Here is a 23,468-nt window from a genome sequence, read left to right as displayed (position 1 = left end):
GGAGCATCTGAATCAGTGAAAGGCTGAACTATTTTTATCGTTTATTCTATTAATAATAATAAAAAAAATTATCATACATGTTGAAAATTTTTGTTGGAATGTTTTTAGTATAAAACAAACAACACACACATACACACACAAAATCAACGAAATTTAGTGAGAAATTTATGCAACATTAATCCAGTCATAATAAAAATATAACTAAAGAATTAACTTGTTCTTTTGTCGCTTTTCTTTTGTGACAAAGCAAAAAAATATATACAATGTCCGCTTCTATTGTGGAAAAACTTGAGATGTTATTTTGGTAAACTTGATATTAGAGTGGTACTTCTTTAAAAAGTCTGATATTGCTATTTATGTCACCAGTTTGATTGTTTTAGTTATCTCATCAGCAATACATTCTTCAGTTTTATCTGGACTACATTAACTGCAGTGTTTGATAATTCTGCAATAGATTGCAAATTTAGACTGGGACATGACCAAAAGTTTTCTTTGAAGTTATTTCAGTTAATGCGGGTAATACTGTGCATCAGGAAGTAAGGTGTCCTATTGTTTCAGAAAGCACTTATTTAATGATAAAATTTGAATGTTTTGTTTTTGCTTGTGATTAGTAGGGCACTATTATGCAAAATAAACTTTTTTTAGCTTTATATCATGTTATGTTATTCCCTCATCAAACACAGCTGGAATGTTGTTTTGATTCTTTCATGTATGTTTGAGAAGGCAGTCATTCTAGGTGCCTAAATGCTCAGCTCCTTCGGACTAGTGGCAGCAGCACTTAGCAAACACCTGGTGGAACTGCATATTTGCCAAGCTCATCATATAAACTACTTCTCAGTGGAACCCCCCCAGGAACAGTTGTAAATGGAGAAAAATTGTTGTGACAACTTCCTGAAGACGGAGTTTCAGAAAAAGCAGAAGCTTCTTAAAGAGACAGAGGTCCAATTTTAAGGCGTTAATTTGCAAAGTCAAATTTCTTTTAAGTCATGTTTGAAAGATATGGCATTTTGTAACAACTGTATGTGTGTTTTGGGCACATTGTAGTTGGGCACCAGACCCTCTGTAACCCTGCAGTATAAACTAATGTAGACAGTTGTATGTAGTGAATACAATGCTCACACATATGGACAGAAATACAAGTTCTAAATGACCTCAGACAGAAATGAGCTTCTTGATATCACATTATGAAATCAGTTTTTATTCTGTTTTGCCTTTTTACAACAGTATCACTGATAAGAATGATTTGTCTCGTAAGCGATTGCTTCCCCCAAACATCTCTCACATGCCAAGTCCAAATAAAATTAACGACAAGGTTGGCTTTCTTTACAATCACATCTGAAATGCTTCAAATCAGCTTGGTAAAAGTAGTAGTAGAACACTGGAATATCAAAACAGATTTGGCATTGCGTTTTCCCAACGTGTTTGGTACATAATAATCTGTTTGGTACAAGATAAAAGAAACAGATAAGAAATTGGGCTGAAAAGCCTCTAAAAGAACGGGGTAAAGTGAGAGAAAACAAAAAAAGATTTGGGGGCGGTGGGGTTTGAGAAAGTGGAGAGATCGGTCACATCTCCACCCGTCTCCACTTTCTCCCACGCTGGTTCAATCTGAGCATGTGTGTCGAGTGTCTGGGGTTCTCATACACTCAGGATCTGTTCACTGTGTCAGTCAGACATTTTATCATCAAGTCCTGCTCCATCATGTTAGGATGGTGTCGTCGATCTCCTCGTTGGAGTCTGGCAGGCTGGCGATTTTCTTCAGTGAGCGGCGGTGACACTCTGACAGCAGTTCGTTACTCGCAGAGTCCAGAATGGCAGTAATACTCTGGTGAGCAGGAAAGACAAAAAGGGTTACAGTTAATCTGAGACGCTTAGTTGCGTTTCCATTACCAGTACGCACAAAAACAAGAAAAGGTCAAAATTCAGTTAATGACAAAAAAATATCTAATTTTGCAATTGCTGTGTTTCCATTAAATAAGAAACACAAATAAAATCACGCATGAATAAGTTTGCTCATGTGATAAGTCATTAGAAAACATACAGCGACATCAACCTCCTACTACTTTCTGTCATTTTGTTCATCTATATCACCATTAGTAATAAAGAAAGGGACATTGTACAGCTCAAGCTAAGAGGCGGGTCTTAGCGCAGTCAATCATCTCTCTCTGTATGGCACTTGCTCTCTGGTACACTGCAGCTAGTGTACCAGAGAGCTGCAGTCATGAATGCTCAGGCTAGCTATCACAGCCACCGATGACAGCAGATAAACAGTTTTCCTGTAACTGTAAGTCATTTCTCCACCATTAGCACATTTAGCAGCGAGAACACTAGGTTGATCGACAGCGCTAAGACCCTCCCCTTGGCTCTGATTGGTTGTTTTTGTTTGGGAGTGGTGATTTTCTTCAATAGCAGCTCAGGGAGGACATTACTTATCACTTAAACTCTTACTGTATTTTCATAATTCTAATATGCGTGCCTATATGGTCAATGGAAACGCAGCTACTGGCTTTATAGCAGGAATATCATTCATGAGTGATTAGCAGCAGGAAACTGGGAGACCCACCTGCATGGTTTCCTCTCCTTGGCGGAGCCGCAGCAGGTTGACGATGGTGTGTTCGCTCTGGGCTCGGACTGTGGTATTCTTGTCCTTGGTGTTGTCCAGCAGGCTCTTCAGCAGGGGTTTCATCAGGCTAGGCTCCATGGCGGGAGTAGCTGGCTCTCTGAACACCCACCACAGCACTCGCTCCGACACCAGCCTGATGTCACTGGACTGGTTCTGAAGACACTGTGGGGGTCACATGGTCAAAACACATCAGAACAAAATATCTATTACAAAACTCATATGTCCAAACTGACAGCATTAGAAAAACTGACTGACTGAATGATGTCCGCTGTAACATCAGTTACTGTAACATCAGTTACTGTAACATTGTTGATAGAGCGCATCAGGCGCTCTTGGCATTTTCAGTTTCCATCACACTGGTGGATGAGCTCCAGTTAAACCCCAGCAATAAATCCTGTGATTTATCCTGTCAGATCCATTCAGTTCAACTAAATACACTTGTACATTGAACAGGCAACAAAACACCTAAGCTGTTTATTTAACACTCGCTGATTCATGACTAAAAGGAAATTCATTTAAACTAATTGTAATGTCACAAATCAACCGTTTCCCCGTAGACAACCTCTGCTGAATCATTTCTCAGCGCTGTGATTTAGTCACAAAGCACACAGACCAGATCGTTTCACCCACTTCTCCCTTTTTCCTCACCTACAGGAATAAAAACAGGAAGTGAATCTGACTACCAGCTGGACGTGAAGAGTTCCCTTTGTCTCACCTTAACCAACTGTGTGATGATGCGCTGTGAAACGCCACTGCCTCCCTCCGTCCTGAGATGATGCCTCATCTGGAACCCCAAGGCTCTGATCCCACTGGTCGCGATGGGGATCTGCAGGCGGAATTGCATCAGTTACGGAAACCCATAAAGGTCAATATTAGAATTTGCTAAAATGCTTAAATCTTTAGAGGATAATATATAGCGTTGCAGTGTGACGTCACACGTACAAATCCCCCAGGGTATCACATTTCACAAGGTAGAAAAAAAAAAAAAAAGAGGCAGAAGGAAGTAGTTTAGCTATGCTAGCTTGACTATGACAACCTCAACATGTAGATGTGCTGTGGAATTCGGTGTGTTTCAGTTCAGTTAAAAAGAAAAGATGACCCACACACCAACTCTCTGACAGAGTATCAGTAGAGCACGTGCTTAAATTAGCTAATTATCCACTGCTGTGTTCAGGCCATCACTTCTTAATGATCTCAATATAAATATGAAGCATGAAAACATGGTGCTGTGACAGACGGAATGCTCAGTTCTCTGTGTGGGAAATGAACGTGTATTTTTTGGTGTTGAATCTTTGATACACTAGTGGAGCTGTTGTCAGTCAGTTGCTATGGCAACTGGTCAGAGTGACACAGACAAGAAAGAAGAATGCGAGTGGTTTCGAGTTGTTTTTGTACGTTTTTTCTGCCTTTTTCCCCCCTTTGCAGTGGTGCACTGCACTAAATTAATATCTACACCTCCTTGTTTCATTCTGTTAAGCGGAGTTGCTCTACTGCAGCAACGCTGCTATCGATGGAATTGAAAAGAATAGTCTTTTTGCCCTCGTGCAAGGTGAGCATGCGCAAAGACTTCCGGATCTAAACAATAACATGCGACAGATCTATGTTGAAGCTGTGCGTCGACTTCGGACCCGTTTGCGCTCACCCTGTCAGCGGTGGCGTTAGCTAAAACCATCTCGGTCACGGTATTGCAGTAATCCTTCCCACACAGCTTCTCAGGAGCTGACTTCACCGCTATGGCGAGGGCCAGGCTGCGGCCGTGACGCACCATCCAGTCCACACCGGACACGTCCGCTACAGGGAGGCAGGAAAATGTTAGCTCTGTTCTGTTCACACACGCACACGCACGCACGCACACACACACACACACACAGCAGCCAAGCTGCCTTGGGCAACATGGATACCATAGAAACCTGATCCTGAGTAATTACACTTAAAAAAAGGAAATTAGATGGCTTTTTTTCTTTGCGTATGGTAACATATGAAAATTTTCTAAATATAATGTCTTCCAAAGGAATCTGTTGATTAGCCACTGGTGCTGGTGGCAGCATCGGAGTTGATGGGGAGAGAGGGTGGAGCTAAATACAAGCCAAACATGGAAAAAAAACTGCAGGACAGCAATCCTAAATATATAGTCAGATCTACAATGGGAGGCATTGATTAAAGTATATTCATCCATATTTATATATTAGAATGTCCCAGTCAAAGTCCAGAAATCAATGTGTGATAGGTCTTACAAAATGATGTAAACATGTGCTTCCCACTGACTGAGAAAACCTTTCTGATGTGCAAAACAAACAGAAACATTCCCAAAGCAGATTCTGAAAAATGTTAACTTAGAACAGCTGAACACAAATGCACACCGCACTTTTCAGATTTTTACTTGTAAAAAAGTTTAGAACTCATCTTCAAGTTCACCATTATGCACTAATGTGTGTCACATAAGATGCTTGTGTACATGACAAAGCGAAGAAGAAAACAAGCCTTTATTACTTCAAATACAAACCTAAGATGTGTTGAAGCAACACAGTCTTCAGCTCCTCTTCTGACAGGAAGGCACACAGCTCACCAATGCAGCCTGCTGAGGCCATTCGAGTAGCATCCTACACACACACACACACACACACACACACACACACACACACACACACACACACACACACACACACACACACACACACACACACACACACACACACGCACACGCACACACACACGCACACACACAAAGAGAGAGAGCAGACAGCCAGACAGAAAGAGTTTCTGTGTTACAAAGAGACATGAAGAGTCTAAACCACCTATTGAGAAAACCACATCCTCTCTTTGACTTCCGTTTTTTTTCCGACTGTGATCAGAGAGAAAGCGACTCCACAGATCATTCCTCTGCAGCGGCTCCTCTAAGCGTTTGCTTTCTTTATTCGACTATTTCTCGGCGCGTACAGTAGCTACAGCAGAATCTGCATCAAACAAGAAACGCGTGCGGCCGCAGATTTAAGAAGTCTGGCTCAGCTTGATGTCGCGAGCAACCTGCCCGTTGCTGTCGTACCTCGTCGTGTCCCAGCATGCCCAGCAACGTGGTGGTGATGTTCTTGCGGATAGTTGGGTCCACTTTTGATCCGGCCCCCTGGATGACAAACCTCAGCGCTTGGAGCATGGTTTCCCTGCAAAACACAAATAGCCACACCCCTCAAATAAACGCATGAGGTCAAAAATACTGAAAGATTTATTAGCTTTAACGTCAAGAAGAAAATGCAAGTAAACTGTGAAGATGTCATGGCTTTTTCTGTGGGAGGATTGATGTTAGGCTAACCCATGTATCTGATTCTTGAGGCAAGACTTACTCATCAGCTGACACATACAAATATAACTATGATGTAAAGGATATTTCAGACTCGAGCTGAAGACATTTAGGGAAAGGTGTCAAATGCAGAGGAGATATTTTCCAACGCTTTTTACGTTTTGCTTGTAACACAAAATGAGAGTTTGAGACTCAACTCAAAATAACACCGATGACATTTGACCGGATGCACTTAAACCATTACATTTCAAGAATAGATTGCAGTAGTGATCTCTATGACGAAAATATCAAAAAGATGACAGAAGTTTCAACATGCCGAGTTAAATCTCTCTCTTTTTCTCTTTTTTTAGCATAACTTTCCCTGCCAGTGGGAAAATGTTAGTCTTTTAAAGCAAGTTTGTACCGCAATTTAATCTTTATTGCTGTTTATCTTCAAAACTCATACCACCACCAACCTAAGAAGAGACATGAACTAAAATATAACGGATAAGTAAGGAGGTGCAGAATGATGAGCTTCCGGGTACAAAATAGAAGCAGGAAGAGACGAAATAAAATAGTAGCATACATTCATTTAGGGAGGACTAAACTGCAGCTGCCAACTCTGCTGTTCATTTCTTGCACTTGTACCTGGTTTGGCATCTAAATGCTACTTTTAAATTAGCTGCTAAGCCAAATAATAGCTGTGCCAAGTAATGACACTATTATTGGTGTTAATTAGAAATTTCTTCACTTCTCAACCTTTAAATGTCTGCGTATGATTCCTTGATGGCTTCATTTTTCCTAAAACTCCTGAACGCAGCACTGACTTGCTTACTTCTTCGACTCTATCAACAAGAAGTGATGATGGACTTTGACATGAAGGGCTCTTCTGATAAATAAGGAGCATTATCATCTCTATTTTTTCTCTTGGCCTTTTTAGCTCAGAGTGTCAGTTCTGGGGAACAGCTGCTGGGTGATTCATAGGGCCATAAATATTGATCTGATTATTACAGTGTATTTATGTTAAACCTAAAATGGAGCCTGTCGTAAGTTTTTTGTTGCGTTACCGGCTTATAAAGGAAGAATAAATGCTATCGGTGTTATCCTACATTATCTTTATCCTTCTTTCTCTCTTCTATTCCTCCTTTTTTTCCGTCTCCGTGACAATTGCATTTGAAGTTACCTCTAATAACGTTTTACACGCAAATAAATCAATCCAGTTGTGAAAGTAAATTAGTTTGGCTTCTTTTTGGCATCCAAACAACAATTCTGATTGCTACACAAACAGACAAGACGCTTAAAAAACAGAAAGAAAGTGTAAAAACTTGTTATTGTGGATGTTATATTATGGAACAAATCTGTTAATGTTAGATTATTGGGGAAAAAAAGAAAAAAATGTCAGACAAATTTGGACTTGTTGGCCGGAGTGCACACCTGACTCCAGAGTCCTCGGCATTGCGGATGGCCGAGAGCTGCTCGGTGAAGAGCGGGTCCACCTTAGTGTGGATGGAGACCAGCTGACCCAGAGCCTCGGCGGCCCTCAGCCTCACCGCGCGGCTGGAATCCTGCAGCGCCTTCAGGAAGGTGGTCTGCAGCTGCGGTAGGAAGGGCTTCAGGGCGATGCCCACCTGCTGACGGAGGGTGGCAGATTAGACACCAACAGACCTTGAGGGATTTCAATGGCGGAGTTTTTTACAGCAGCTGAGAAGAACAAGGACCTTTGCTAGCAGCAGGGTGAGAGTCTCCAGCAGAGCGGTCTTCACCGTCCAGGCGAAGCGATCTCCCAGGATGCGAATGAGAGGTCCTGTGATGTTCACAACGGACGGGCGCAGCGCTTCGGGAGAGGTCAGCTTGATAACTCCACCCAAAGCTTTAGCTGCCTCTTCTTTCTGCTCGGGGCTGCCGGTGAGGACGCCTTCCCTCAGGACCGACAGGATACACGTCACGCCCTGCCATCAACGGGAGGAAAACACTCAAGTCGTTTCAAAGTAGAAAAGTTACTCTCTGCTGACGATTTGTCCAATAATTTGCACCAAACCTTTTTATCAAGTCTATAACATTAAATCGTTATTCAAAAGTAATGAAATAAAAAGGATAACAGAGAGGATATTAATGTGAGAAAATACAATATTTTGCTTCATCTGAATATTTAATAAAAGCCAGCAGTGTGTAGAAGTTGGCTAATATGTCAAAGTAACTACTGTTTGGTGTGGACCTTTTTGAGTCACAGTTCTGGAGGTTAGTGTCTGAATATCTCTCTCAAACGGATTCACCACAGAATCAGATGGGTTGAGATACAAACTTTGACCACTTTCTTGCACCATTTCAATAATTTCCTTTCTCGGCAGGGCTGTAATAAAAGATGAGTGGCTGAAATGTTTCCTGCTTTTAAAAAAAAAAAAGCTCTAATAATCAGACTTCCAACTCTGTGCTTGATTTGTTGGTGCAATTCAGCCTGTTATTGCAAAATTATTGCAATAATGTTGTTTTGAGACCATTTTCAAGTAATATTATGATAATTATATAAAAATGAAAACTGGCACTCTCAGAGATCAATAAAGGTTTTTTTTCTAAAAACACTGAAACTGGAAGATATTTTAAATATTTAACAAAAAAAAAGACGGAAATAAAAAGCACACACAACTGAAACCATATTAAACAGATTATAAAGTCTCTGTAAACAAAATTGACTTAAAAAATATTAATGATTAGAACGTTCAGGATTAATTGATTTATTGCTTACAGTGACATGGCTAGCTGCTTATGGTGGTTTTCACTGAATGCTGCATTATTTTACAGTCTGGCTCAGCATCTCCATTTTGGCCTCATCTAACTGAATGTGGTCTGTTTATGCTCTTGTGAAGAAATTTGACTTGTTACAGCTATTTTTAGAATCAAAGGAAAATGAGAAAAAAAGCTAAGATTTTTTAATAGATTTCATTTCTTTTTCACTTTAGAGTAGGGGTGTTATAACATTTTGTCAATTGGGGCAAAATTGTCAGATCAAAAGTACTTGAGATAAACCTTCCCCCCCCCCCCTAAGATTTCTAAACACTAAAATCACCAAATCATGTGATTTTTTTTATGTACTTGCTTAATCACTAAGCATGAACTCCAGTAACTGAACAAAGAGTAATCAGATTTGTTTTTGGATTGTAGATTCAAAACTTCAAACCGTTTTTGAACATTAAATGAAAAGCCTCCAGTTTTCTTATTATTATTTTGGGCTCAATTAAACAGAACTGAAAAAAAAAAACAGGATCAAGATTGGTCTTCATTTGAAAATAGTTGCTATATTCAGTTAAGTTTTCAGATTTACACAAAGAGTACTTTAAAGCACAAGTCAATGTGTAGAGTTGATTCTAGTTACTATGACAACAAACAGAAAGCAGAAAGCTTGAAAACGATAACCACTTTGTGTTGCATCTAACATTTTAGTAAGTAGATTTTAAATTAAAAGTTGTAGTTTTATCCATCCATCCATCCGTCCATTTTCTTTCACCCTTGTCCCTCAGTGGGGTCGGGAGGGTTGCTGGTGCCTATCTCCAGCTAACGTTCCGGGCGAGAGGCGGGGTCACCCTGGACAGGTCACCAGTCTGTCGCAGGGCAACACAGAGACACACAGGACAAACAACCATGCAGACACACACACACACACACACACACACACACACACACACACACACACACACACACACACACACACACACACACACACACACACACACACACACACACACACACACACACACACACACACACACCTAAGGACAATTTGGAGAGGCCAATTAACCTGACAGTCATGTTTTTGGACCGTGGGAGGAAATCGGAGAAAACCCACGCATGCACAGGGAGAACAAGTAAACTCCATGCAGAAAGACCGGGGCCGGGAATCGAACCCAGAACCGTCTTGCTGCAAGGCAACAGCTCTACCAACTACGCCACTGTGCAGTTTTATCCTAATTTATCTAATTCATTCTTGATTTTTTGTCAGTGGGCAGCACAAAATCAGTCCAGGGGCCGCAAACGACCCCCAAACTACACTTTAAAACACGCTTTAGAAAAATAACCTCCACTTTGCATTTGATTGGCCTGTCAGGCTGCCGTTCATCCTCTGCCTTCTAATGGAAGCAGCATCAGAGCCTTTTCAGATGTTTTCTGTGTTTTGAGTTTTCTCCTCACCTTCTTGGGGAGGCAGAAGCCGGGCAGGTGTTGACCTTTCACATCGGCAGCAACCGCTTTAATGTCACGATGCAGGTCGTCGATCAGCGCCAGCTGACTGCTGGCGTCCAGTTTCTGCACCACAAACGCCACATAGTTACTTCTGAGTCCACAGAGTCAAAGTTCTTAGCAGAAAAGCTTGTTAAACTTTCTGTAACCTTGGTGATGGAGTTGATGGTGTCCCAGCTCTGCGACAGGACCTCTGGATTGGAGTCGTTCAGAAGGCGGATGAGGCCCGACAGCAGCGTGCGGATGTGAGCGCTATAGTCCAGGCGGGTGCGAGCGAAGTAAGCGTTGAGGATGGTGATGGCGGCCTGCCGCAGGCCGGGGTCGGCGCCCCGCGTGGCCTCCAGCAGGTCTTCGATGATGATCCTCTGACCCGCCTCGTCCTCCACAGACAGGATCACGCTCTGACAGCTGCAAAGCTCCTGAACAACACAATCAGGGTTGTTGGGTTTTTTTTAAAGACTTTTCAACGCTTCTAACATGCAGAAATATTGACAAATGAAGTTGAGGGTTTGATTAATTTTTTTTAATGTTGGTAGAATGATCACAATCAGTGTCAGAATCCATTTATTTAAAACATTGCATTAAAAAAATCAGATCTGCAAAGACAACGAGTTCTCGGGAGAGAAAATAGATCTTTCATTTTAAAAGAGAATAATAAACCAGCAGAAAACGAGGGCAAAGAAAATGAAGAGCAGTCATCTGGGAGCGCAAGAAAGCCAAAAATTTTATTTTATTACCAGCTTTGTTGTGTTTGGTGCTCTTAGATAAAATATATTTTTAGGTCAAATATAAGTTGTAAAACTGGGGACTTTATGCATTCTGTACAAAAAAAAAAATTAAAACAAGCATTTTGAGCAGAGTTGAGTAAAAACATTGAGCATTTTGGGGCAAAGTGAACGTGAGCTCAAGTTTTTGACACAATTGCTAAACAGGATCAGAAAGTGACCATAAAACATGAACAGCAGTTCATTCATTTCAGTAGTTGAGTTTGAAAAGTGAAACTTATATGAACTAATCACACACAAACATATTTTATCCATTTAATAAACTTTGATCATTATGGCTTACAGCTGAAAGGAACATAATTGTTTTTACCCTCCACTAAACTTTCCAATAATATGAATTTAGTTCTGTTTCAACAACAAACCTCTTTATCCATAAGCTTTGTGACTTACCGTCACAACTGTCAAGTCGGCGTTCTAAAATCTGGTTTTCATCTAGTGTGATGTTATAACTTTCATAATAACTAACAGTCTTCATGAGCTGTAAGTCATAATCATTACAGGAATAAGAAGCTGAACCGTGTCTGTGCATAATTTTTGATGGCTGAAATGCATTAAGTTTTAAATTATATTCTTATTTATTGAAATCTGCCTGTAAATGATCAATTAATTGATTATTTATTCTAGTAAAAGGGATGAACATAAGAAAGAACAAACAACAAATGCCAAAATAAATCTACAACCATTGTGTGAACAGATGCTGGATGTACCTGCGCTTCTTCCTCCGTTCCAAGCTTCCCTTTGAGCGAAGACAGCAGGGCAGGCAGAATGACGCCCAGGTGACGCGTCAGAGCGTCTCCTGCCACAGCGGAGAGGAAGGCCAACACCCGGGTGTTCACAGGAGGAGCGGTCAGCTGCAGGACACGGAGGGAGGAGGAAGTTAATCACACACACAAACTCCAGAAAGAACTGAGAGAAAACCTGACCGACAGCTTACCTTTGGAACCAAATACGGCAGCACGGAGCGGCTCTTCACTGCCATGACTTGCTTCAGCCCATCCAAAGCAAACTCAGCTGTTTCTTCATCATCCTGGAAATAAAATACAAATAATAATTACAGGAGATGCTAAGCATATTTAAACCATGACTTTTGGACTGATCGTGTTGCTCACCAGCTGCTTCAGCAGCGTAGGCAGGATGTCGTCCAGCGCCTGGTGGCCGATGGTCGCGTGGAGCTGCTCGAAGGTTTTGGCTGCAGCCTCTCTGACCTCCTCCAGGGGGTCGCAGAGAGCCTTCCTCACAGTGGGGACCAGTGACTCGGAGAAGACGAGCACCTGTGAAATGAACGATGTCACTCAGTTGAGTTTCGCTTTTATCCCAACGCTTCCACCCGTTTCCATCGGCTTCCTTGAACGTACCGCATCCTTGCTGGTGGACTTCATGATCTCGCTGAGCCCGATGCAGACGCCCTGCCTCTCGTCGCTCTTGTCCGAGCGCAGCCCGTCCTCCAGGATGGGAATGATCTCTGGGAGAATCTTCTCCCCCAACTTTCTCACGAGGTCGCCGAGAGTTCGAGCAGCGATCTGAAACCACAGCAGCAGCGGAGAACGCCACGGTTTGAGGGCTGATTCTACCAGCAGGCATCGCAAAAAAAAAGAGAGAAAAAAACCAGCGGGTTTTACCGTTCTCTTGTCAGGGCAGGTGGAAGCCAGGAAGCCCAGCAGCAGGGAGAACAGGGTTGGGAGGATCTCCCTCAGCGTTCTGGGGGTGTTGGAGACAACGATCTTCCACACGTGGAGAGAAGCTTGTCGGACTACCAGCTGGGTGTCGGAGCGGCCCATGTACAGGCCTGAGAGCACACGGTTCCGTCGATCAGCTCCCAGAGCAGAAATGATGGCCTGAGAAGAGGAAAGGCAAAACTGAGACCCTTATAACCCAAATACTAACCGCAGCCATGCCTCTGGAATGGCGTGTAAATATTCGGGGGGATGGATCTGCTCTGAGCGGAAAGGTCTGCTGACTTTGTTGGATGCGGCCGTGCCGAAGTTGTCGTCCTCTGAGGCCGTCTCTGTAGTCATCTTTCCCGTTACTCCCGAAATGTGGAACAGCAGATCGCCCAGCAGCTGGACTGAACTGAACCTGGAAACCCACAGAAGAACTTTCAGTCATCAGGATGTAAGAGGAGGACGATTTGTCCTGCAGCCACTCATCAGGCTGCAACAATTATTTTAGCGATCGATTAATCCATGGATTACTCTGACAATGAATTTGATAAAAATAAAAAATCTGCACATTTTTCATTTCACCTCATAAAGCTTTTTTTAAAAATATAAATACATTCAAAAGTACAAATAAACAAACAATACCTTTTTAAAATAAGAAATTAGTTTCTTAGTTTAAAACGTAGTAAGAAATTGTTTCTTCTCATAACGTTATGTTGCTTTTTACTAAATGAAAAGCAACAACAGCTTTCCTTAAGTGTTCATTTGTAGCAGTCTGCAGACAAAAAGAAAGCTCTTTTTTCAGCCCTTTCTTTTAACTTATCACTATAGTTGTAGGGATAATCTGTCAATTAGTTTTGAATTAACTGATTAATAATTGTATAGTGAAGACTGGTTAATAGGAGACTTTGTTTCAGCTTTACATAATTTGAACCAGGTGAAGCTAAAACTGCCACTTGGAAGAGTTTGAGGTAGAACATACTTGCAGGTAAAGAAGTTTTTTTTTATTTTTTATCTTAATTGCAAAATATATCTTTTGTACAGTTTTTGCCTAATTGCTGCTACTAGTGTGTTGTTCTTTCAGCAAACGGCAATCCAGTTAATAGCTGCCGATTACTGAATTGGTTGACGATTACTTCAATAACTGATTCATTCGATTAATCGTTTCAGCCCCACTGTTCATCCCTCCGGTTGTGCTCTGACCTGATCCTCCACAGGTCGTCGAACAGGCCTTGTTCCAGCTCAGGAAGCAGCAGGGCGATGGCGGTCTCGGCGTACATGCTGATTATTCGCTGGCCGGCTCTCAGCGCCGTGTCCCTCACGTACTCGTTCTCATCCGCCAGAGCCTGGCAGACGAAGTCAGAGGATACAGGCGGTAAAACCAGGGGTGATTTCATACAGAGAAGATTCCAATACTGCAGCTTTGAGTATTGGCAGATACCGATATTGGCAGGAATTGTACACACTTTAATTACTTAGGTTGTAGCATGGAATGTTAGAAAAGGCTTGATCAAGCAATATTACTCAAACAGAGAGCTATAGGTATGAGAACAACTGATCCATTGATTACACTGGTCAACAGCCCAAAAAATTGTCTGGGGTTTTTCAGTTGTTTTAGGGTTATTTTGATGAGCTGAATCCAAAAATCACATTGGTTTTGCTCAATCAGGTCAACTTTCTGAAGAGCATCAAAGTGCATGACTTGTTCTCACATCTGGATCAAGTCATGCACATTGATCCAGATTCCTGAGAATCTGGATCAATGAGAGATAAGCAGGAGGAGAGACTCCATCGGACAGGAAAGAGACGGAGACGTAATATTCACTTCACACGTACTTACCCTGATCAGTGTTTATTATTCAATTTACAGAAATCCAAGTTTGTAACATTTAATTTATACACTCTGTTAGAAAACATTTCTTTTCCTCCTAAAACCTTTTTTGGATAAGAAATATTAACAGAAATGAACTGATGATGTCACAAAAATGTAATCAATTTAGTCCGAAAATCGGATTTTTCTAAATCCAATTAGAATAAAAACCTGGCCTGATTGAGAAAAATGGATGTTATTTTTGGAGTCAGCAGTGGAAAATAGTCCTAATTCAGTTGAAAATAACTTCTAAAAACTATTTTTTTTTTTTTTGTAACCCAGTGTTATTAATCAATGTGTTTCCAGGTTTATGTGCATCCAACTGCCTGGAAAAACAAATTTAGGCCATTCTTGAATTGAGATCAAAAATCATTCTAAGAGCTAAAATGGCCAGTTTAGATGCAAGCCAATATAACCCGACTCTCGTTTTTTTGGCTATTTTAAATTCAAGCGAAAAACAAAAGCAACAACTTTCCGATCAGGCGGCACCTTGAGAATGCAGGGGATGATGGGTCCCACATAGGGAGTGAACTTGTCTCCGAAGGTGAGGGGCAGGTAGATGAACATCATGATGTAACCGTCTCTGACGTGAGAAGCGATGTCCACCTTGCTGGCAGTCTGGACCACATCTGGCATCAGCTTGTCCAGCTTCTCTACCCCGAGTCCAGCCATCACCTCGGCCAGACCTGAGGAGACATTCAAAACGTTTCATCATCAGCGAGCCTCAAGATGAGACTCATACAGATAAAGAGGAGGACTGCTGACCTTGTGCGGCTCCGGAGCGGTCTACAGAGCTCTGCTCAGACGCCAGAGTCTCCATGAGCCAAGGCAGCAGGTCGTCAAAACAGGACTCTCCCATCCCCTTCACCATGGCGCCCAGAGCCTTGGCCGAGACGGTACGCACCTGGACCGGGGGAGGAGGAGGACATGTTTAAATTTCATACACGGAAGACACCCGTCAATATTAGCACTGTGGTCATGTTTGTGTTCACTAGGCACACCTCAGGGACTGGGTCCAGCAGAGACGCCTTCAGTCCAGGAATGACACTTGGCAGGTAGGGCGACAGATCCTGTAGGCGGTGCAGCATAACGTAAAATATCACACATTTTACAAGAAATCATCTTGAAGGTGAATTTAGGGTTTTTCACATCTGATAGTCCCGCAGACTCGGTTCTATTGGGGACCAAAGTTGCAACGTTTGTTACATTTTCAGAGGTTCACTTTCACTTTGTATCGTGTTAATCAAATTAAGTCCTTTGAAAACCTGTTTACCTCCTCTCCTGTGGAGCCGCTGCACCAGGAATTACTGAAGAAATCAACATAAAAACCTCAGAAGAAGAAGCACTAGTCTCTCACATTTGTTTTGGTTATATTTACCCAGAATGCCCTGCACTATAGTCAATTGTTTGTGGAGCAGACTCCAGTCCACTTGGTGTTTATGTACGCATTCAAACAGCACCAGAATTCACTCCAACTGAACCAAGACCGCGGCTATTACATAGACCTGATTTTGCTTTTTCAATCTGCATCGAGTTTGATTCACTCCCAGACAAACCAACTGGAGTTCCATTAAAGTGGACCAAATGCAGCTGGTGTGAGTTAAAGCTACAAACCTTCTGGTCAGTGAGAGAGTACATGTTGCCGATGATCTGGGCGGCCATCTTGCGAGTGTCGGTGGAGCGATCCTGAAAGGCTCTCTGGACGATGGGCATGATGAGAGCCAAGGAGGGGGCGTCTATGAAGTGCACAAACTTGGTGTCCAGCAATGTCTGCAGGCACGTCTGGGTCTTCCTGGACGGGTCGGTGAGGGCGTCCAGCAGGATGGGGGTAATAGCTGCATGAAGAGAAAGTTCAGTAACTGGTCAAGATGATCCAGTCTTTGTGGCCAATTTATGATTGCCGCTTCTATAATGCTCTTGATTACTAAATTAAATGACAACTATTTCAATAATCAATCAATTATGATCAATTTGATTAATTGTTTCAGCCCTAGTATGAGGCATTCAGATGAGAAAAAAAGATCAGATTTTTACTGTCTAATCATGAAGCTAAACAAAAAGCAGTCCGAATCGGATCTCCAACTGATAAACTGGAGCATCTCCATTTTGTTTTATATTATTTTAAAGGAACAGTATTATGTGTTTTCCAGGCACATAGTGCCACTTAACAGCACAATCAAGTAACTATGTTACCTTCAGTTGTTATAAAGATGCTTTTAATATCAGATATGACATAAAAAACATTTATACCAGCGTTGCTCTGAGAAGTAGCTTGTATAATGAGTTCAGCAAATGCACAGTTCCACCAGGTGTTTGCTAATTGCTGTTGGCTAGTCTGAAGGAGCTGTGATGTGGAAGCTTGGTAAACAGTTTCTCTAAGGAGGAGCTGCATCTCAAAGGCGGAGCTAGGTCCACTCAGGTGCTTTGCACAGCTGAATGGTTGCCACGGAGATTAAAGGATTTCTTAAACATGCGTGAAGTAATCAAAGCAACCCTCCAGGTATGTTTTTGATGAGGGAATAACATTATAACGTGATGGAAAGCTCAAGAAAGTCGATTTTACAAAATACTGCCCATTTAACGACTTGAAAAGCTGCATATATTTAGTTATTAACCTCCCTGTGTTTCATGGCATAAACAACAGGACCTTTAAGGTGATGAAATGCGAGTCACCTACCTAAGATTTCCGGGTTGCGAATAACCGAGCCGATCTGTCGGAGGGCCTGCTGGCCCGCCTTTTGCACCTTGACATGGGAGTCGGTCAGCACCTCCGTCAGCTTGGGCACGATGCTGGGCAGGCAGGAGGAGAGCTGCTTGGGCGCACAGTAGGCCATGGCACCCAACAACTCCACCGAGCCTGGAAACAGCAGAGACGTGATCGACTACAAACTTTATCACAGGTCGCATCTTTTCTGAGTTTCTGTACACTTGACAACAGATTAACAAGGAAAACATGTACAAAACATGGGACGATGAAGGATATTTCTACTCTGTAAACATTCAGTCTTCTGTTGTAGTTTCCTTGAAACCACCAGTAGTTAGTCACGTAAACACGGATGTACTGATATGAAAATTTGGGCCAATGCCAGGATGTCCAATATTAAATATATAAAAAATTCCCTTCTCACCCTCCTCAGGTGGTCTGTTTCATCCTCTGAGCTCGGGTCCTCTACCAGAGGCCTGGGAGCTTGAGGGTTCTGCGCAGTATCTTGGCTGTGCCTAGAACTGCACATTTCTGGACTGAGATGTCTGATGTTGTTCCTGGGATCTGTTGTAGCCACTGCTCCAGTTTGGGGGTGACTGCCCCGAGGGCCCCGATTACCACAGGCACCACTGTGGTCTTCACCTTCCAGGTCTTTTCCAGTTCCTCCCTGAGGCCCTGGTACTTCTCCAATTTCTCATGCTCCTTTTTCCTGATGTTGTAGTCACTTGGTATTGCTACATCCACCACAACGGCTTTCCTCTGTTCTTTATCCACCACCACAATGTCCGGTTGGTTCGCCATTACCATCTTGTCTGTCTGGATCTGGAAGTCCCACAGGATCTTAGCTCGGTCATTCTCCACCACTTTTGGGGGTGTTCCCCACTTTGATCTCGGGGCTTCCAGTCCATATTCTGCACAGATGTTCCTGTACACTATGCCTGCCACTTGGTTATGTCGTTCCATGTACGATTTCCCTGCCAGCATCTTGCACCCTGCTATTATGTGCTGGACTGTCTCAGGGGCCTCCTTGCACAACCTACACCTTGGGTCTTCTCTGGTGTGGTAGATCTGAGCCTCTATTGCTCTGGTGTTTAGGGCCTGTTCCTGGGCGGCCAGGATGAGAGCTTTTGAATAAAAGCACATCGCTGACTTCCCCACTGTTCCTCTGCTTCAGTTAAACTTCCCACAATCCCATGCTGCATCACTATCACATGACCAAACAAATATCACATGACCAGCCTCCTCCAATCCCCTTTCGTTAGCCCATGTTATGTTTATTGGACAGATATGTTTTAAAAATGACTAATATCAGCCAATATCGATGTCAGTTTTGATATATCGTGCATCCCTACACACAATAATCAGGATTTTAAACCTCTTGTGCGTCTTACCTGCTTTAGTCCTCCATGATTCTTCCTCCAAGGCCACCAGCAGAGAGGGGAGGACCAGCTTCACGCCGTGGGCGCTCAGGTTTCTCATCACAGCCTTGGCACAGTCGTCTGCAGCCTGGAATAAGCAACAATCAGAGGGCAGAATGAAAATGCTTTTTAACTAAATCACAACAAAATAATAGTATCAACTTCTGCATTCTGAAACCTTTCCATGTTTATGTTGATTAAGAGCTGACTAGATGCCCTTGTGGCCTCTTACCTCCCTAACATACTGGTTTCCATCTCCAAAGCAGAGCAGGAGGTGTGGCAGCACATGGACCACGTACGGCTCAAACAGCTTCCCCAGCATGTTGCACAACATCTCAAAGGCAAACAGGGCTCCTGCAACGACACCATGTTCCACATGCAGATCATCTCCGTCGTGTTTTATGAAAATCCTAGGATTTTTTAAGGTAATATCTGTCCATTTAGCTCCCATGAGACATCCAGACACTTGAACAGCTCAGCTGGAGGCAGAGACTGACTGTCAACCTGAAGAACCAGAGCGTCAGACTCAAGAGTAGCTGACCCTCAATCACAGGACATCTTCAATAAATATCTGGTATATGCTTCCATTACCTCCAGTAATGCTGAAAATGAGTCATCAATGGGTCTTTCAACACAATGACGAACCGAAACGTGACCAAATCCACAGAGAAACAGCTCCGTAGACAAAATATGCTAAGGGTTCACCGACTGCAGGTTTTTTGGCCGATCACCAATTTTCAAAGTGTGACCTGCCGATTCTGACAGATACCGATTTTTTTAAATTGATTCCTAAAATAAACATTTATCGCATCTCAGTTCTCAGATCTAAACTATAGAAAGCCAGTGTGATGAGGATAAAACTATATTCTATGTATCAAGAAAATGTACCCAGTTAAAGTTCAAGAAAAAAAGTTTTTTTTTTTTTTTTGCATTGTATTATTTTCCCACAGAATAGATGCACTCATATTTTTTAAAATGTGGTTTATATGTGAAATTAATGGTTATTTTAAGGCTGTTAACACATTTGAACCACCAGTGCTGATTATTACGGCCGTTAAAAAAACGCTGCTAAAACAGCAACTTCATATCTATCAGCAACACATTCAACCTCGGTGTCTGTGACCTTATATCCAGCTTACTTATAAAAATGCTTTATATTTAATGTAATTCCTTGAGTAGCCACATACATCCCCAAAATAAAAAAAACTGACTTACCTTCCCTCCGTCTGAAGTTCTTCTTGTCCTGGATGGCGTCGGTTAGTGTGGTCATGATCTCCTGCTGTTTGAGCGCCAGGATGCCCAGACCTTTGACCAGTCCAGCCAGTCCATATGCTGCTCCTTTCCTCTCTGCATATTTGTCGCTCTCCAGCAGCAGTTGCAGCAGGTTTCGTACGATTCCTGCTGCGTCGTCTTTGATCGCAGGAACTAGAGGAGGCAAGCAGCCGGCCACTGACTCCTGGACCTGTTGTTGGAAGGGGATTAGCATTAACAGACAGTCACGTCTGATCATTTTACATTATTATACATAAATGACTTGACTGCTGACATTCAAGATTACTTTCAAATTCAATTTGACTTAAGTCACAATTTGGTTTTAGAAACAAAGCACAACAATGTTATCGCCACTTTAAAGGTTTTAAATGATCCTATTCAAGCTCCTGACTGCAGAAAACATTGTGTTGAGTTGTTTATTGGTCTGGCAAAGACATTTGACACTGCTGATCATATGCTAAAATATAATAAAACTTCGCAACAGATTGATATGTGAAGCTGACTTTTAGTCAAACAGAAACCAGAGTGTTCAGTTTTCTCTCTCCTATTCCTCTCTTCTTGAAATTGCAAAAGGAGTTCTGGAGGGTTCAGTTCTTGGAATGCTTTCATTTTCCATTTATATAATAACTTGTGTAATAATTTGTCAAGTGCCGTTTATAATTTTTATGCAGATGACTTACTATTAGAGCTCTTCTTCACCCTCTCAGGCCAAAGATTTTTTAGCATTCAGCTTCTATGCATCGCAAATGTGGCACAAACTTCTAGAAAACAGCAAAACAGCAGAAACACCGACTTCCCCTAAATCTAGAGTAAAGTCTATGTAGAGTTGCTTCTGAACCATAATAAATGGAACAATGACACAAATATGAGCTGTCTATTGATGATTTTGATGATGGCACTCATCAAAACGTAACTTTTGTTACTGGTTTGCTGACTATGTGGTGTTTTCCACTTTTTTTAAATAGTTTTTTTGTGTTTTTATGAAGCAGTTCTAACTGCCTTGTTGCAGAAATAAAACTTGAGATCAATCTTGTTTATACACCGACATTTTTGTAAATGTGGATAAAACGAAAACAATGGTTTTCGCGCATTCTCGAGGCTCATCAGAGATTTCTCCTGCAAAGGTAAACAAATTGAGCTCGTTTTTAATTGTAAATACCTCAGATTTGTACTCGCTTTTAAAATGCACATTGAAAATTTGGTACAAAAACTGAGAGCAAGAATTGGGTTTTATTACTGCAGTGGATCTTGTTTCTCTCTCAAAGATGGAAGAAAGCTGGTCTAATCTAATACTGGCTACTCTCTTTGATACAACAACCTCTTTTTTTTTCAGCTCATTCCGCAAGTTTCAAACAGAAAAAGGAAAAGAAGCATTCATTATTTACCTGCTGTGACGGCGTGGACAGAGCAGTTATAAGCTTGGCCACAATGGGTTTGACCTTAGGGTCATTCTTATCCAGATGTTTGGCCAGGGATCCCATGAGGATGACGACGCTCTGCCGGACGGAGTCATAGCTGGCGTCCTGCGGGGCGTTCTTCAGAAACTCCTCGAACACCGGCAGCAGAGAGCTCACGTTATCCTGGCACGGGAGACGGGAGTGTTAGGGGTTTTGGTAAATCCTGAGGCAGGCCGAACCGAAACAGCAACTCGCCAGTACCTTTCCGTGTGTGTTCAGTGCTGAGAGGGCGGCGTCCAGCATGCAGCGCCGCACCTCGGTGTGACGGTCGTTCAGGGCGTCGGGGACAAAGAAAAGAAAGAGGGGTGTGACCTGAGAGTCGTCCAGGTACTGGGACAGCTTGTTCAGAGTCAGAGCAATGCCGCATCTGTCGAAAAGGAGCAGGAGCAATTCAGCCGTTATCAGTAGAGCTTCGTGCAAAAGGATTCATGGTGAATCTGGGCAATAACTCAATTTTATTGACTGATCAAATTTTTGTTTTTTGACAATTTTACTTTAAGGAAAATCAGAATTTTTTTTTCTTCCTACCAAAGCACTCCAAGGGTTTCTATAGTTCAGACTGATGTTAGTCACCTACCATCTTGCTTGACAATTGTGTTTTACAGCTTCTAATTATTTGAACCTCACAGAAGCGATGATCAAAATAAAATCCAATTTTTAAAAACATTTTCTATCATTTGGAATTTCTTTCTTTTAAAGGGGCAGTGTTATGCATTTTCCAGGCACATAATGCCAAAATGCTAAGTTATAGGTTATAAAAATGCTATTAATATCTAATATGTCTTAAAAGAAATTTGACTTTGTAATTCAACGCATTGAAATTGGGCCTCTGTCTCATTAAGACACACCTGCTCCTTCTGAAACTTCCCCTTCAGGAAGTCATCACAACATGGCTCCTCTATTAACCCTTTATCAACATTTTTACCAGCGTTTCACTCAGAAGTAGCTCCTATATTGAGCTCACCAGATGCACAGTTCCACCAGTTGTTTGCTAATTACTGCTGGCTAGTCTTAAGGAGCTGACTTGGGTTTTGGTGGGGGGACAACTATACTTTTCCCAAGCTCCGTTCAGACAGGTTGTCCTACCTGGCCTCCCATTGGTCAGGTGGAGATTCAGAGATCACTCTCCCCAGAGCGTCCAGGACCGGAGGCGGCCTCTAAAGACAGAAAAACCACTTCACCTCATTTTTTTTGAGTTTTGCAAATTCAACCAGTTACAAAAACCTGTTTGAAAGAAACCTCACGTAAAGTTTCTGATGGTAGAGCTCTGTGAGCTGGCCCAGCACGGCGGCAGACTGGTCTCTGTACTGGGACACGGCACTGGACAGAGCCTCGGCCGCTGCGCTACGGATGGCCTCCTCGTGGTGGGTGATGTCTCCGATCAGCAGGGAGCAGAGCTCAGGGACCAGCTCCAACCCCAGAGACTCCCACAGCCTGAGGGGAACAAGCCAACAGGTCAGGTCACCGTGCAAAAAAAACAACAGCTGCATTTTATAACAAAATGATGCTCATATGTTTCTATATACGGAGCGAAAAAGGAGGAAACATAAATCTGATTTAGACAGCAAATGAAATTTAATTGAAGTCAGGCCATCTGTTTTTGTTTTTACTTCACTTGAGTAAAACACGAGCAGCAAGAGACTAAAAAAGAACAAGACGTTCTCCTTTTACATACTTTTCAGCCAACGCTTGTCCTTCCTCTTCAATGTCAAACCTGGCAACCCAAAGCCTGCGCAGCAAACTCATCCCACTGCTCTCTGTGCTGTCTGTCGGAAGTGCAAACTCCATCTCCAACAACCCCTTCACATAAGATACATTACATGTGGAAACAGAAAGTGTAACCAAGCTTTTTATATGACTGCTCTCTCAATATGTCACAGATTGACGTTCTTGTACTGCAAAAACTTCAAAGCATGTCCACAATTTTACAATAATACTGTTTTGTTGAGTGATGTTTAAACATATGCTATCATTATTTTGGGTTTCAAAACTCACCCTGAGAGAAGCATCTCGGACAGAGAAGCAGGGTGAAAGCAGGGCGTTCAGTAGGACGTCGATCTCTGGTTGCTCAGCAACCGTGCAGCCGTCCCCTCCTCCTGCACTCGCACACAGCGTGGTGAGGCACTGAGACGCCAACACCTGATACCAAAAGAGAAGGAAATCTGGTGTTTGCTTAG

The 23,468-nt window shown here is 42.4% G+C and overlaps 1 protein-coding gene across 2 annotated transcripts in view; it reads right to left on the bottom strand.

Annotated features, from left to right (window-relative positions):
* Positions 1–1,177: 1,177 nt before the first annotated feature.
* The window catches only part of gcn1 (GCN1 activator of EIF2AK4), a 39,183-nt gene continuing 16,892 nt past the window's right edge, over positions 1,178–23,468 (bottom strand). For both annotated transcript variants that reach the window (XM_008417276.3, XM_008417277.3), the window contains exons 27-57: positions 23,287–23,430; positions 22,967–23,091; positions 22,536–22,725; positions 22,378–22,448; positions 21,493–21,658; positions 21,220–21,414; positions 19,778–20,024; positions 18,795–18,916; positions 18,536–18,650; positions 17,118–17,297; positions 16,055–16,275; positions 15,442–15,510; positions 15,206–15,344; positions 14,930–15,126; positions 13,774–13,916; positions 12,871–12,988; positions 12,532–12,747; positions 12,268–12,432; positions 12,022–12,183; positions 11,847–11,939; positions 11,620–11,763; positions 10,277–10,546; positions 10,080–10,193; positions 7,616–7,846; positions 7,332–7,525; positions 5,667–5,781; positions 5,127–5,223; positions 4,266–4,414; positions 3,339–3,449; positions 2,564–2,785; positions 1,178–1,825 (exon numbers count right to left, since the gene is read on the bottom strand). In XM_008417276.3, coding sequence (XP_008415498.1) covers positions 1,700–1,825; positions 2,564–2,785; positions 3,339–3,449; positions 4,266–4,414; positions 5,127–5,223; positions 5,667–5,781; positions 7,332–7,525; positions 7,616–7,846; positions 10,080–10,193; positions 10,277–10,546; positions 11,620–11,763; positions 11,847–11,939; positions 12,022–12,183; positions 12,268–12,432; positions 12,532–12,747; positions 12,871–12,988; positions 13,774–13,916; positions 14,930–15,126; positions 15,206–15,344; positions 15,442–15,510; positions 16,055–16,275; positions 17,118–17,297; positions 18,536–18,650; positions 18,795–18,916; positions 19,778–20,024; positions 21,220–21,414; positions 21,493–21,658; positions 22,378–22,448; positions 22,536–22,725; positions 22,967–23,091; positions 23,287–23,430 — 4,851 coding nt within the window. In that variant the 3' untranslated portion in view covers positions 1,178–1,699. The remainder of the gene's footprint in view (positions 1,826–2,563; positions 2,786–3,338; positions 3,450–4,265; positions 4,415–5,126; positions 5,224–5,666; positions 5,782–7,331; positions 7,526–7,615; positions 7,847–10,079; positions 10,194–10,276; positions 10,547–11,619; positions 11,764–11,846; positions 11,940–12,021; positions 12,184–12,267; positions 12,433–12,531; positions 12,748–12,870; positions 12,989–13,773; positions 13,917–14,929; positions 15,127–15,205; positions 15,345–15,441; positions 15,511–16,054; positions 16,276–17,117; positions 17,298–18,535; positions 18,651–18,794; positions 18,917–19,777; positions 20,025–21,219; positions 21,415–21,492; positions 21,659–22,377; positions 22,449–22,535; positions 22,726–22,966; positions 23,092–23,286; positions 23,431–23,468) is intronic.

This window comes from Poecilia reticulata, chromosome 9 (genome assembly GCF_904066995.2).
Source record: "Poecilia reticulata chromosome 9, P_reticulata-male-v2, whole genome shotgun sequence".
NCBI lineage: Eukaryota > Metazoa > Chordata > Actinopteri > Cyprinodontiformes > Poeciliidae > Poecilia > Poecilia reticulata.
The sequence above is the reverse complement of the archived record's forward strand: the minus strand, read 5'-3'. Positions and strand labels throughout refer to the sequence as shown.